The sequence below is a fragment of the Paroedura picta genome, chromosome 17 (assembly GCF_049243985.1).
Source record: "Paroedura picta isolate Pp20150507F chromosome 17, Ppicta_v3.0, whole genome shotgun sequence".
NCBI lineage: Eukaryota > Metazoa > Chordata > Lepidosauria > Squamata > Gekkonidae > Paroedura > Paroedura picta.
In genome coordinates this window covers 24798576-24813759 of record NC_135385.1, presented here as the reverse complement: position 1 = coordinate 24813759, position 15184 = coordinate 24798576, and the positions used below count along the sequence as shown (strand labels likewise).

The following is a 15184-nucleotide window of genomic DNA, read 5'->3' as shown; positions in this document are numbered from 1 at the left end:
GGCTTCACTTGGGGAGGGGGTTGCCAAGATCCCCAGAGCGTCTCCTGGTGAGAGAATGGCCTCTTGCCACTCCCCCCGCCCCCCCCATGGTGCCAACACAAACCCTGCACAGCCCAGAAGCCCCCCACCCCCCTCACCAGCCCCTTCCGTCATCTGCTAGCCTGGAAAGCTCCATTGGCAGGAAAAGCCAGGGCTGAGACCCACTTCAGCCCCTAATGGGAAAATAGACGCTTACTGAAAAATCAATCTAAGACTCAAGGTTTCCTTTTCAAGTAGTTTACCAGAGAAAAGAAATACAAAACAACAACTCTTGAGTGCGGGGATGGGGGGGGGACAACTCTTGACGGACAATGCCACCAGGACACTCTCTGTCCCAAAGCCTCCTATACGGGAACTGGCTGGGGGAGAGGCAGGCAGAAGATGGGGGCGGCGGGGCCTGGGGTGGCATACCTGAAGGGAGCTGCCCCCACAGTGAGAATAGGCAGCCAACCCTGCGGGCAAAGGGACCCCGTCCTTGGCAGCCCCCTCACTGCTTCGCCTGGAAAACGACAGAGAATGCAGGAGAGCCAAACCCCCCCCCCCAGTCAAAGGAAGAGCAGTGCTGACCGGAGGTAGGGGGGCCAGGCCCAAACCACCCTCGCTCAGCCCTCCTGCCTCACAGGAAACAGGGAAGACTCCCGAAGCCCCCTGGAGGAAGGGGATGGGCCGAAAAGGTGGCCAGAACACCCTCTGGCCATGTGCACGCCCTCTTCCAGCTACAGCCACCGCACGGAGCCGCCCAGGGAGACAGTGGAGGGGCTGTTGTGTCATTGTTAAGAGCAAGGAGCCTGGCCCAAAGGCCGCCCTGACAGAAACCTTGCTCAAACTCACAACTGAGACAGCCCAGGCACAGGCAGCAGCTACACAGACCCCCCCCCGCCCCACGTGCAGCTTGTGCTCCGCCCCCTCAGAGGTGCTTGGCCCCATACCCCCCCTCTCCTCCGGACATTGTGCTTCCCTGCCTAGAGCTGCCAGGTTTGCAGGTACAGATGGAGTCAAAGGATGACCTTTCCACAAAGATCTCTCGCTCTGGCAAACCCCTGCACAACTCAGCCCTAAAGGAACGGCATCTCTGTCAGCAAAGTTATTTTACAAGAGGAGAAAAATCTGTCCAGGGAGCTGTTTTCAAGAACGTGAAGGCCATGGAGGGGGTGTTGGGGGGCTCCAAGCAGACTCTCAGGCAAAGCCCAGGACTATTGCTTCCTGCAGCAAAGCAGTTTGCTTCTGCTCCAAACTTCTGCCCTCACGACGCCCAGCAAAGAGGGGCACACCACACAAGCTGCTGGGGAGCAAATCCTCCCCTGGGGAGCTGTCCAGGACAGGGGGGCCGGCAGGCAGCAGCCTCCCTTGCAGAGACAGCAGCAGGGAAAGCAATTTGGGGCCTCGGGAAGACTCAGGCGCCAAAGCACGGCCTCCCAGACACTCCCCTTCCACAAGGCCGCAAGAGGCCTCAGGTGCCACAACAAGACCCTTTGACCCCCAGCCAGTCCAAGGCCACCCTCTGGCAGGCCCTCCGCCTTCTCCCCCCTTCACCCAGGCAGTCGGGGCAAGGCCACTGGGGGGGAGGGGGGGCTGCAGCCGAGAGGCAGAGCCCTGGTTGCAGGATGCATTCCAAGCAGGCCACAGATCCCAGGCAGCAGAGGGACCTCCGGGATTCTCCCCAGAGAGCTCCTGGATACACAATACCCCATGGGAGAGGCCCACTGCCTGCTGAGCTGGGAGGCAGAAACAGAGAACACAACACCCCCCCACACACACACACAGACACACACGCATGCAAATTACTTTGCACCTTTTTGTGAGGGCGTTTTCATTCTCATTGGGAGGCAACCTTGGCTGCAAAGCAGGAAGTGTGCATATCAAGTCTATAAAATGATCTTGTGCTATGTTTGTATATGTTGAAACAAATATATAGCATATTATTTGATTCAAAAAATCTTTCAAAGTTCACGCCAAAGAGAGAGAAAACGACCAGAGAGGCATAGAGCCAGCTGGCACGGAGAAGACGCAGGCTTGGAAACCAAAATGACAATCTGGAGTCTGGGGAAAAACAGGAACAAGACATACGCACGGAGGGAACCCGAACTGCCGAGGGAGAGGGGGGGGGGGGTCTGGCACTCCCACACGGGAAGAGCCAGAACCCAGCTGCAGATGCCAGCTCCCAAGCAGGACACAGCAGGGTGGGCAGGAGGGGGGCACCTGCACTTCTGGCCTCCCTCTGCTAGGAGCTGGGGCCACGCAGGGCTCCGTCCCGGTCGGTCCACTTGCACCAGTCATTAAAGCCCCAAACAGAACCCCCCCCCCTAAGCTCAGGTCACAGGGACACCTTTTAGAGCACCAAGGTCCAGCCTCCCTTCCCATCACAGCCAGATTCCCGAAATCCTCCTCGGCTTTTTACAGTCCTCAAAACCACCCCCTGCGTTTCCCATGCCCAAAGCAAAACAAAAATCCATAAAATATTTTTAAAAAGCAAGTCGATAAAGCTGATCAAATAAACAGTTCAGAAATACACAACAGCCAAACCCCTTGATTAACCCGAAGCCAAGGAGGAGAATGCAGGAGAGAGCTGGCTTCCCGACCCCAAACTGGACCTCTCCCTTAATGGCCCACGACCTGCAGGCAGCCACACCCCTAAGTACCTTGACGCTGCCCTGCACAGGAGCAGCCTTCTAGTGCAGCAGCAACATGACATTCCTCGAAAATGATGCGGAACAACTTGGGATGCTCCCACGGCAACCCGCAGATACCCGGCTCTGGGGCTGGTGCAGCACTGTGGAACAGGGAGCCACAGTGTGGCCCAACAGCTCCCACGCCCCCAAACTGGATAGGCAGGTCAGTCCAGTCCACTGAGAACCCTCAGTGGATGCCTTAAACCCCTCTCCGGCCTCGTGGCTGCCTACGCTGTTCCCCATTGCTCCTCTTCTTCATGGATCTGGAGAGACCCTCGAGAACAGCCCACCCACAGGGACCCCCAGCAAGACAATCGCCACAAGCCCCGCAACCCCAGCATTTCAGCCTAGGGAAGGGATGGTTGCAAACGGATGAAATCTGCAAACATCCAGTTATCTGCAGCCTGAGGAATAGCCAGGAGACTGGCCCTGGAAAATGCAGAATATGAGCATGCTCTGGCAGTTGTGCAGACCTGCTGTTTTGCTGGGGCCAAATATCAGATCCCAAATGTGATTGCGGTGCCGTCTGCCAAACTATTTTCCCTCTGTGGCAGAAATGTGAGCCTCGTGCTTTCCAGGGAGATGTGACGGAGCTCTTCGAACTCCCCCCAGCTTCAATTCAGCCACTGAAGGGGATGGCTCAGTAGGTCTGTATAACCTTGCCTACATATTTTTATATACTTCCTGCATACGTAACTGTGGCATATGATAATAATCAGACACATGTTCCCCAGGACAATTCCCGGGAAGTGGGTGTGGAGAGCACAATTACCCCTTGGGGCAGGCCCCAGGAGACCCCATCCTCAGAGCCCGCCCGGGCGGCCCTCGCCAGCCAAAGGAGAAGGGTGTGTGGCACAGCTTATGGGAAGCCATGGAGATGCAGAGAGGAATGCCCGGGACGGTTACACAATAAGGGCTGCTGCAGGACAACCACCCCTTCAGTAATGCCAAGTGATTATCTGCCCCACCCCCTTCCACCAGCCCACTCCCCAAGGACCCCTGCAGGACCACCATCACCAGCAGCCCCCTCCCACCTGCCGAGGGCCCAGCAGCCGAAGGAGCAGGAGGAGGCTGCGAAGTGTGTCCAGAGCAGGAAGGAGCACCTCTAGCCTGCTTCTCCTCCCCAAAGCCCTGAGCAGTTAGCAGGGCCTCCTGCCCTGGCCCTCTTCTGCCCTCCCGCCCAGAGGCTCCTCCTCGGGGCCTGCTGGCCTTCTGGGGCTGTCTAGGGCGGGCCCGGGAGGCCGCATTGGCACCCAGGGAGCAGCGTGCCCAGCAGCCGGCCAGCCTTCCCCACAACCGGGTCTATTCAGCCGTGTTATTACGGATTGCTCGCTCCCTTGAAAGGTCAGATAACACAACACAATTGAATCATATTAGCGAGCCAAGCGTCTCTCGGCTTGGTATTTTACTGCAAAACCCCATAAAGCCCTTTGGCGGGGGTGGGGGGGTGGGGAAACATGCATTGTATAATAAAGTCGGCATAATTGTCTCCAGAAACAAACAATCCATTTATGAGAGGAGCCGCCTGTAATTGCCAGGTCCCCAAACAGCTGCCTGCCCGGTCCATGCGCAAACGAGGCGCGGGGAGAATATTGAGTGCCGATATTACCCGGCCGCATCTTGCGCCATCTCGGTACAGCGCCTAAGCGCCAGGCAGAAGGGCGAGGAGAGGAATAAACAAGCGCCAAGCACAGCGTTGTGAGGCCAATATTCAATACTCTGCGTAACGTATAGCTCGCCGCTAGCGGTTAATCTAAGACAATGGAGGGGGAGAGCGACCCTCGCGCGGCACAAGCTGCCGTTAAGGAAAGGCAGAATTGCCCGCGGGCGTGATGGAAGGCTCTGGAGCAGGGCAATCCCCCAGCCGGCCGGGCCCCTGCCTGCGACTTTTAAAAATTTGCCTCTAATCTGCTCCAGCAAATCCTTTTTAGCACGTTTATTTCCTTTCCACGTTGCCTTCCGTTTGATTAATCGCCAAACGCGGCCGTCTTTCCCATCCCACTCTACAGCCTAATTTTTCATTGGGCTCTTAAAGGGCTTTCCATTCTGAGCGGACATCCTTTCTTTGCAAGATTCGTTACCATGTTAGGTTATTAACGGGGGCTTCCAATCAGCTCCATCTTGGTCCCAAAGAGATTAGGGTATTGTCGTCTGCCTTGTTCCGGGAGCGGACGGCGTCATTTGTCACTTCAGCAGCCCCGGAGGAGGAGCGTGCTTCTCTTCCCTCCTTCCTCCTGGGGCAGAGGCAGGTTTCTCCCCAGACACCACAACGGTAGCGCCCCATGCGCAGAGGATCCACCACGTGGGCCGTGGACAAGGGGAGAGTTTTTAAACCCACCCTGGAAATCGTCTCACGGTGAGTCCCAGGGACCCAACCAGCGTCTGACTCTCGCCTCCACGGTGAAAGCTTCCAGGTCACACAGAGGGGAGAGACAGAGCGGGAGCTTTGCGGACACCCCTGCAGTGTAGGCTCAGCCCCAGGCTCCCCTCAGCTCCTCGTCCACCCTCCAGGAGTGCCCAGAGGATGCCTGGCCAAAGCCCACTTCCGGGCCAAGTGCCTGGCCCAGGTGAGCCAGAAGCCCTTGGTTCAGGGGAGCATGCATGCCCCTCCCTCTGCTCTGCTCCATGGATGCTCTGCAACCCCCCCCCCCTCAAGTGGGAAAGGTCACTCCAAGGGCCTCTGCCTCCCTCCTCCCCAGCACTCTGCACATTTTTAGTGCTCTCTCAGTGACCTCTGCGGTGTGCCAGAAGAACAATCAGGAGGAAACCTGCCCTCCTGCAGCTGCCTGCATCTCCTCAGCCCTGCAGTGCCAAGAGAGCTTGGCCTGAAGTGGTGGCGGGGAGGGGGGAGCCAGGAGGAGGACCCCGCCAGGGCCCCCAAGGAGAAGAGGGCTTTGGGGCAGGATTAGCCTGGAAAGGCTCCACGGGCAGGGCAGGGCAGGGCAGGGCAGGGCAGGGCAGGGCAGGGCAGGGCAGGGCAGGGCAGGGCAGGGCAGGGCTGGGTAGTTGGGTAGGGCTGCCAGCCTTTCCTTCTGGCTACAGAGCAACCCCCCCTGCAGCTCCCCAGCTCTGAAGCTTGGGCCAAGGAGGCCCAGTGTGAGATCAGCCCCCCCCCCTCCCGAGGCTGGTTGGAGGACTGGGACCCACAGCTCCCCACAAAAAGGCAGGTGCAGATATTCTTGTGGAGCTGAGCAACCCGTCCAGGAGAGCTCCTGCTGGAAGAAGGCTTGGTCAGCCTTCAACTGCCTCAAGGCTCCTGGGAATCTCCAGGTTTCACAGGATGCAGGGGTCCGAGTGCCAGGTTCGAATCCCCCCTCACTGGAAAACTCACCGGACCAGCCCTAGACTGTTGGGCTCACCCGCTGGTGTGGGGAGGGAGAAGAAAGACATTTTCTGGGCTCAGAGTCCGTGGCCTCTGTAGATAAAGCCAACGGGGAGACCAAGAGCTGTGCTGATGGGGGGGGCACAGCCTGGGGAACCACCTCGGGGGCCTTAGCAGGGGGGGGGAGCAACATCCAGCCCGCCAGCTCCTGTCCCCTGGAGGTCTTCTCTCCCCATTTTTAATGGTGTGATAGGGAGCCAAAGGAAATAAAGAGAGGCTGCTCATTTTAAGGCCACAGAGGGAATTGTTTTATTACTAAAGCAGCAAATAGAACTAATTGAATCCACAGTTTAAAAAGAAGCGGGGGGGGCAGGAAGGGGGGTTCCCGGGGAGGGGGCAAAATGAAGCCGGAATATTCATGGGGCAGGAAGGGGAGAGGAGTCTTCAGAGGCCAGGCAGGAGCCTGACTCTCCGCTTCCAATCTGACCCTGCGCTGGCATGGGGGGACCCCTGGCACACCACTGGCCACCAGCCCAGCTCCCTTGACCAGCAGAAGCCGAGGGTGGGGGGCAGGAGCCCCAAGGGTCACCAACAGGAAGGGCTTCTCTTGTTGCTCTATGACCTCCTGGACGCCCCTCACGGCCCACCTTTCTGCCCAGGAGGCCAGGCAGACTGCACTGGGGAAGCGAAGGACAGCCACAGGATTGGGCATCCCATAAGCAGGGCAAGAGGGAGGGGAGCCTGGAGCCCCTCGGAAAGACCACTCAGCAGCCCTCTCCTCCCCCTCCCACCCAGAGGGTCATCAGTGCCTTGGCAAAGGTCACCACCACGGGCCTGGATCCTGCTCTCTCACCAGCCCCATGACCTGCAGACGGCGGCCTTGCTCATCCCGTGTGCGAATCCAGCCCTGGATTGCATTGCTCACCCGAACCCCCACTCTGCTGGCCCAGAGGCAATCTCCAGCACCCCCAGCCCTCCATCTGCCCGGCTGGTGCCTGTGAGGCCTCCTCTTCCCCTTACGGACTGCTGAGCTGCTGGTGTTGGCCCAGCCGGGTGTGAGCGGTTGCAGGGCCCGGGGCCTGCTTGGCTTGGCCGGCCCCGGCCATTATGGGGGCCTTTCCGTTCTCCACAAGGACCCTGCTGCCCCCAGGAGTTCAGCAGGCTGCAGGAATTCACCCTGGGCGGCCTGTGGTCCCCCCATCTCCCCACCTGACCCTGGGGGGCTGCGTGAAGGAATGCAGCCGGCCCCCTCTCCGAACGACAGCGGAGCATTTAATGGCAAAATCCTTTCAGCGCTGCACACAGCCAATTAAACCTGCCACTCGCTTCCCTGACTCACACCATTTATGACCCTCCATTTCCAGTGGCAACAGAAATATTAATTACAATACAGAATCCTGCATTAATGTAACACCAAGGTTATTCATTAAACACCATGGAGTTCAAGCAATAAGGGCGGGGGGGGCAGCAGGGAGGGGGGCCTGCACAGTAGCCAAGACAGATCCATGTTCCAAGCGGCCCAGAGATGCTCTGCTTTGCCATCCTCGCTGTGGGGGCACTACAGGCTCCAGGTGTCCCCCCCCACACACACACCTATACTCCCCAGGAAGGGAGGCCGGGCCTGCAGAGGGTCCCGGCAGGCACCCAGTGGGTGGGAAAGGCCTGGAGGGAGCAGCCAGGCTCAAGTCCTGCCTGGGACCAAGGCTTTGGCCCCACCACCGAGGCCTTCCTTCCCGCCCACGTGCTCCAGAACACGGAAGCCAAACCTGACACTTCCTGGCTGGGCTTGGGTGGGTCAGATGCTGACAGAGGACTGCCTGGAGCAATCAGAAGGAAACCATGGACACTCCAGAACCTTCCCTGACAGCTCCAGTGATCTCTGCACAAAAGGGGCAGGAAAGGCCCGGATCCCCCAAGTGGCTGGCTTCCAGGCCCGGCCCCCTGGCGCCCTGAGAGACGCGGGCTGGGCCGCTCCCTGCGAGCAACCTAATGAAAACCAGTGGCTTAGGAGTGTTGGGCGGACGTGCAGCGCGGCCCTGAATGAGGCAAGGATTCATTTAGTCCAAATAAATAGCTGGGAAATTAGCCAAAAGGTGAGAGCGCTGACGGTGCATGCCAAGCAGGGCAGGATCAATGCCTCTCGCTCCCCCCGCTGTGGGGGGAAGAGCTGGTCGTCAATCAGAGAGAGAGAGAGAGAGAGAGAGAGAGAGAGAGAGAGAGAACGAACCGCCCAGCCGCTGCTGCTCCGGGAGCCGCCAGCCCTGACACTTGCCTCGCCCCCACCACTCGGTGCTGGGCAGGGGGACTGCTGAGCCAGGGGGCCCGTGGGAGCCCCCCGGGATGGCCAAGAGGGAGAGCAGCCTCCCCTCCACACTGCCACTCCTGCTGTGCCTGGATCTTGCCAGAGAGCAAGCAGGGAGGGACAGCAGACTGTCCTGCAGGGGAAGAGTGGCCTGGGGGACCATGTGGGGCTTGGGCTGCCCCCACAGCTCCCCTCTTGCCCGCCTCGCAAGGTGCTGGGGGTGCGAAGAAACCAGGGGGGCAGGGGGAGAGTCTGGCAGCCTGTCCCAAGCTGCTGCCCCCCATGAATCCCCTTTCCCCTGCTCACCTACCACTTGCCCTCTGCTGCCCCACTGGTGGCCAAGGGCTCACCACGGGTGGTCTTCTGGGTGCCCCTGGAGGTGAACTTGGTGCTGCTCTCACCAGCCAGCCAGCCAGCCAGCCAGCCCCTGTGAGTCTGGCCAGGCCACAGCGCCCAAGGCCTAGGAAGTCCTGGGGCATCCTGGAGGTGCCAAGACACCCTTCACGAGGGAGACTGGGGGGGGGGATGCAGACTGCCAGGCCGGGTCTCCGGTCCACTGTCCTGTGGCAGAGCACCAGCAAAAGCCACCATCTCTGCAGTGCAAGGTGGAAGGGCTGGGCCCCGTGCCCCCTGCTGTGGGTGGTCCTCCACACTCCCCCCCTCCAATTCATCAAAAGTATCTCAAGCAAAAATCATTGGAAAGAAATTACCTCTGTGGATTACATCACAAGCCACGACAAATGCCCCAAGAGAGACTCCCTGGCCCCAAAAGCAATAAAATTTCTGCTGAAGCGCACAATATAATAACTCAGGGAGAAGAAGTCCCCATGACAACAAGAAGGGGGGAAGGAAGCCACGGAAGAGAAGAGCAGGAGACGTAATCCTGTTTCCCCACCAGCCGACGCCAATCGGTGCGGCTGTTTGGTTCAGCCTCCCCTCCGGAGGCTCCCAGGCAGCTCCCGGGCCCAGAGGGCATTTCACGCCCCTCCCCCCCACCACTGAGGGCCAGGAGCAGAGCGGAAGACTCCTGAGCCTGCCCATCCAGCGGGACTCCCTTGGCCAAGGTGGGCCGGACCGGAAGGGCCACGCATCTCGGCCCCCGAGGTCTGCAGCGGAGCTCCTTGGACTCCTCTCGGCAGGGCATGATGGGAATGTCCTTCCCATGGCTCAGTGGCACCAGCACCACCACCACCCCCCCTTCCACCGGTGCCAGCCCCAGGGCAGGAGGCAGCTCTGAGCCGCCTTCCGGCCAGAAGAGGCAAGACAACCGCGACCAGGAGTAGCACACCTGGCCCCTGTGTGCTGGGGAGAGGGAAGCCCCCGCAGGCCCCACCCATGCAGAAGAAGGGGCCTGCCCTTACGGGGCAAAACAGAAGGGCTTGTCAGGATGCCAACAGCCCAGGGGGAACCGGCTGGCCCCTTCGACAGGGGCAGGAATGGAGGGTGCGGCCCTTTCAGCACTGAGGGTCAAGAACAGCTCCTGCTCTGGGGCTCCCGAAGCAGCCTCCGTCTCTGTCAGGGAGGCCTTGGGGAAGCTGGCTCCCATAGGCCTCTTTTTCTTCCCTACATTCCCATTGCACCTTTTCTCCCAGGAACGTCTCCCTTTTATTCTGCAGCAGCCCTGCAATGCTGAGCAAGACACCCACTTCTCCCCTGCCTCTCCCCAGTCCTGGCCATTACCCCCCCCCCCTTACCCTGCTTCACGCGGGGATGCTGGCTGGGGGCTTCCCACAGGGCTCGGCCATGCCCTCCCACTCACCCCCCAGGCCCTGCACTGCCCTGAAGGAGCCGTTCTTGCCGGGCTGGCCGCAGAAGGTGCAGCAGAAATCGCAAGGCAGTCATGGGGGCTCCACTCCGCAAGAGCCCTGCTGCGGCTGCCCCACTTCTCTCCCCGGGACCCTTCCCCCAGCCCACCCCTCCTCTCCCTGAGGAGCACTTGGGTGGGCAAAGTGGTGGAGAGCATGGGCCCGAGAGGCAACCAGGATGCACACGTCTGTGAGTACAATTATCACTGTCAGTGTCTACCCCAAAAAACTAAAATTGTAATCCAAAAGCTTTAATCAAATTTCAGATATTAAGAATTGTGCCTGACAAAACAACAGTCTTGGTACTTTCCCCTGGCGTATAAAACCTTCGTATCCACGAGGTGAGTGCAGAGTCCCTGCAGCCGCAGACCTTTACGGATGCATGAAACGCTCGTAAACCCAACAAAACCAAATGCATTTGGGCCTCTGGAGTGTAAATTGAGTGTGCACGATGGTGCACAGAAGCTAAACCTGGTGCCAGACGGGACTCTGAATTTGTTCTCCTGCTTCAGACCCACATGGACCTCCCCCCGCCCCCTAATCTGACACTGCACAGAGGAAGGGAATTCTTGCAGGGGCTCTGTGGCTTCAGCAGGAGATAGGAACCCCTGTCCCGCCCAGGCCTGCCTGCCTGCTGCACTGTGGGTGTGGGAGTGTGGGGGGGGGGGAAGGGGGAAGGAGGCTGCCCTAGCCCAGGTCACAGGCTTGGCTCAGCCACCCTACAGGGCCAGAGCTCTGGGCAAGAGTGCTCCATGAACTGAACAGGAAAAGCTCTTTAAAAGCAAGTTCCTTTATTCAGAGTCGTAGACCGGAATGGCGTATCTTGGGAAAGACTCCTCTGGTGAACCCAAGCGAACCTCATTCCCCCTCCCTTGGGAAGGTGATGGCCTGCGTTTCAAAGGAGCCCAGACCCTGGGTGCAATCGAGCACTAGCAGGGCAGGGCGTGGGAGACACGGAGGCTGGGAACCGAAAGCATCTTTGTCCTTGGGGTGCCAAGCCCCTCAGGAACTGGGATACATCACAGGCTGACCAGGCAGGGCAGTCGATGGATCCATCACAATCCTCATGGCAGAAGGGGGGGGGGGCGGATTCAGACATTCTGCTTGCAGCTCCTCCAGCAAGGATGGAGAGAAGGCTCCTCCAGGAGCCCAAGCTGCCCAAGTGCCTGGAACTATTTTAGCCGTCCTCCTCGCAAGGCCGTTACACCAGCGGTGACGCTAATTGCCTGTTATTTCACCGCTGAATAGTTCGGGTTGGCTGCACGCACCACATGCGCCACTTAGGAGCTCTGCCGTGGCCCTTTGCCAGCCCACGCCTGTGCCTCCTTAGAGGCAGCTCTGAGACCAGGCCGTGGCATGCCCTCTCCGGCCACCAACACCCAGACGACACTAAAAGCGAACAAGGGGCCACTGCCAAGGACACCCACCTGTGCGGCACAATCATCATCCCGAAGCACAAGCCGCCAGCCAACCCGCTGGCTCCTGGGCACCATCAAGTGTCTCCCACTGTCTAGGGATGGGAAGCTGGCACTTTCCGGGGCACAAGGAGATGGAGGCACGTGCCACAGCTGGGGCTTGGAAGGGGCCTTCCCCATCTCCAAACTGCCCTGACCCCAGCAGCCGGACTCAGTCCGTGTGGAGGCCAGCCCTACAGCGACGTCCTCACCCGGGCCTGGTGTCGCAGGGAGCCAGAAGGAGCCACGGCCACGGTGGGGTTCAGGGAGGTCCAGTAATCCCAAGACCAACCCTGCGAGGGCAGGGTCCACACACGCACACACGCCTTCCCAAATAAATGAGAGAGTACCCACCTCATGGGACCCTCTGCCCCCTCCCATCCCTTGTGAGGACTGCCCCTTGAATCCTACCCTGGGCTGCCTGTCCCTGGACCAGCTCAGGATCCATAAAAGACCCCCCCCCCCTGCCCCATGGCTCCACAGGCCCCTTTGGGGAGGTGCCTCCTCTGTGAATGCCTTTGAAGCCCAGCCGTGCTGCCCTTGGCTATGTGCTTATTGGCGTAATCCCATCATCCCCAATGGCGGGAGAGGCAGGGCTTCCCTTCGCAGAAGCCATGCTGATTTTCCCTCTGCACATTCCGTCCCTCTACTTGTGGAACATTTCTGCCTTTGATGGGGCTGGGCCTGGGGCCACCCGCCGTCTCCCTTTAGCAAACCTTTCCTTCCTTGGTCAGGGAGCATGGAGGCCTGACTCATGCTGCTCCAGCTGGCCTCATGCTCTGGCTTCTTTGCCACGGTGCTTCCTCTACAGCCCTCTTCCCTCCGCCCCTCCCCTGCATCTGGGAGCCAGGCCAAGCCAGGGGGGGGGGTTCGTTTGCCAGGGCCTGCCGCCCCTCCTGTTTGGTCCTTGGGGCAGACCTTCCACCTTCTCAGACGAGCCTCATTCCTCCTTCTCCCTTCCTCGGCTTGCACAGCAGGGAACCACACAGGCCTCCTTCAGACCTGGGACCGGCAGGCTGTCCTCACCTGTCGAACACAGTCTGTTGGGGCCGATTCTGAGCATCCCCCAGCTGTGCCCCCCCCTCAGCTCCCTTTTAACGAGTCCCCTCTTTTTTCTCAAGTTCCCTCTCTGGAAGTAAAAGGCTACAGTTCGGGGATTATGGGGTATTTTTCCAAGGACCGGAATGTTGAACTTAAGTCCCTGACCCCAACCTCTCCCTCTCTCTCTGGGTCTAGAGACCTGCTCAGAACCGGGTCTGCCATCACTTCCCCATTGGCTGGCTGGCTGGCTGGCTCTGTGGCCAGCAACAACAGGTCTTCCAGAGCTCACTGGCAGCAGTCCTGGGAGGCACACACACTACGCCAGCGAGGAATGTCTCACGCACCCAGGGATCCTGGCATCAGCCAGCCAGCTAGCTAGCGACGGCTGTGGGAGGCTGCCCTGCGCACTCCATGGGGGCTCAGGGGCAGGGCGTCTGCTTGGCATGCAGAAGGCCCAGGTTCCCTCCCCGGCTGTGGCCAATGTGCAAGACCTCCGCATGCGGACTTTGCCGGGCCAAGGGCTTGCTGCGGCAGAGAGGCAGGCTGGGTTTGCTCCTGTCCTCGAGGCTTTCTCTAACTCCTCTCCTCTCCCCTCACCACCCTTGCCTGGCAAGCCAGAGGTCCAAAATCGGGGGGGGGGCACTGGCAGCCCCCATTTCTCCCCCTCAGCAACCTGGGGATGGCCACTGGCCTCCTCTCTGCCCCGGGGGACTCCAGGACTCGGCTAAAGTTTGTTTGCAGGACTCAGGAGGAGGAGGAGAGTGCTGGCAGGTCTTTGTGTTCCCCAGAAGGGGGTCGGACAGGAAAGGGGACTGAATCAACCCTGCCCTGCATCGGGGAGTCAGGACCAGCCGCTGGCCATGCTCCCTCAGCCACCCCATGCGCCTTTTGCCCGGTGCCTCCAGGGCACCCACCCTGACCCTCTAGGTGCCCTCTGCCCAGCCCCGTCTCCCCCCAACACACACACAGGGGAGCCCCTCCGGGAGATCGAGCTTGGGCACTCCCCCCCCCCCGCCGCCCTGCGCCCCTGGGAGCGCCAGTTTGCGCTCGGTTTCCCCGAGGCCGTGCCCGGAGGCAGGACCGCAGGGGTGGGGCGGCCGTGGGGCTCACCTGTACCAGTCGAGGCCCTTGTGGTAGTTGCGGTCGAAGAAGTGGGGCTCGGTGCCGACGGCGCGGACGTCCGGGTGCGCCCGGAGCGCCTCCAGCAGGGCGCGGGTGCCGCCTTTCTTCACGCCGACGATGAGCGCCTGCGGCAGCCGCTTCTCGCCGTAGTCCGGCGTGGCCGTGGCGCCCTCCGAGGCTGATCCGCCGCCGCCGCCGCCGCTGCTGCCCGTGCCGGGGGCCAGGCTGCTGCCGCTGCCGGGGCTGGGGCCGGCGGGGGAGGCGGCGGCGGCGGCGGCGGCGGCAGTGGACCAGGCGGGCTCCCGGGCGGCGGCGTTGGCGGCGGGGCTCGAGCCCGTGGGCGGCGGCGGCGGCGGGGGGGTCGGGGCGCGGCGGCGGGCGGCGCGGGAGGGGGCGGCGGGGCCGGGGGCGGCGAGCGGGGCGCGGCGGCCGCCGGGCCCCCCCATGAGGCTGTAGCAGGCGTAGGTCAGGCAGAGCGAGAGGGTGCACATGCAGAGCAGCTTGCGGGCGGCGGGGCCCTTAGGCGGGGGGGCCATGCCGCCTGCCCAGCCCCGGCCGCATCCTGTCCGCCGCCCGCCCGCATGGGCCGCCGCCCGCCAGCCCCGCCGCCGCCGCCGCCGCCGCCGCCTCCTCCTCCGCCGCCCGGGGGGAGCCCCGCATGGCCCGAGAGCCTCGTCCGCCCCGCCGCTTCTCGGCCGCGCCGGCCAGGGGCTCCCCTGGCAAACTTTGCGCCCGGCGCCCGCGGAGGCAGGAGGACGCGGCGCGGGAGATGCCTGCCTGCTTGCCTGGGCGAGCGAGCGAGCGAGGAAGGAAGGGCGGGCGGGGAAGGAGCGCGCGCCCGGCGCCGGCACAGCGGCTCCGCCTCCAGCCCCGGGCGGGGGGAGCCGGGCAGGTGGCCTCTGAGCACGTGCAAAGCGCTTGGCCCGCCTCCGCCGCGCAGCCAAGGCCAAGGGCGCCTCCCGCGCCGCGTTCCTCCGCCTTCCCCGCCTGCTCGAGGGGCTGGGCTTGGAGGCGGAGGAAGCAGCCCCTCGCTCTCTGCCCCCGCAGCCTCCCTACCCCGGGCCGGACTGTGCAGGACTGGAAACCGGTCCGCCTGGCGGAGGGGGCGGACAGCAGGCGCACTCAGGAGCGCAGTGCGCGGGCCGCCCTTCGGGGCTGCCTGGAGCAGGCGGGAGCCTTTACTGGGGCAAGAAAGAATTTGACACACGCACACACATCCTTGGCAGGGAGCAACCAGCCTGCCTGATTCCCGACCCCCCCTCCCCCTCACAGGCCATGAGGGCAGCTATGTGGCTCTTTTTCCGGCGGCAGCACTACAACGACCCTGCAGGGTAGGTTTGTCTCCGAGTGTCCCTACTGAGTGAGGGCGGAGAAGGAACCGGAGAAAAGGATCCCTGCCTTATGGTCACCAGCGGGCTTCTCGGCGGGGC

The 15184-nt window shown here is 61.6% G+C and overlaps 1 protein-coding gene across 2 annotated transcripts in view; it reads right to left on the bottom strand.

The window, feature by feature from the left end:
- Positions 1-14805, bottom strand: part of LOC143827216 (heparan sulfate glucosamine 3-O-sulfotransferase 4-like) — a 30048-nt gene extending 15243 nt beyond the window's left edge. The window contains exon 1 of one of the 2 annotated variants that reach the window (XM_077316608.1): positions 13743-14805. In XM_077316608.1, coding sequence (XP_077172723.1) covers positions 13743-14290 — 548 coding nt within the window. In that variant the 5' untranslated portion in view covers positions 14291-14805. The remainder of the gene's footprint in view (positions 1-13742) is intronic. The other variant, XM_077316609.1, reaches the window with a different exon arrangement.
- Between the last annotated feature and the right edge of the window lie 379 nt (positions 14806-15184).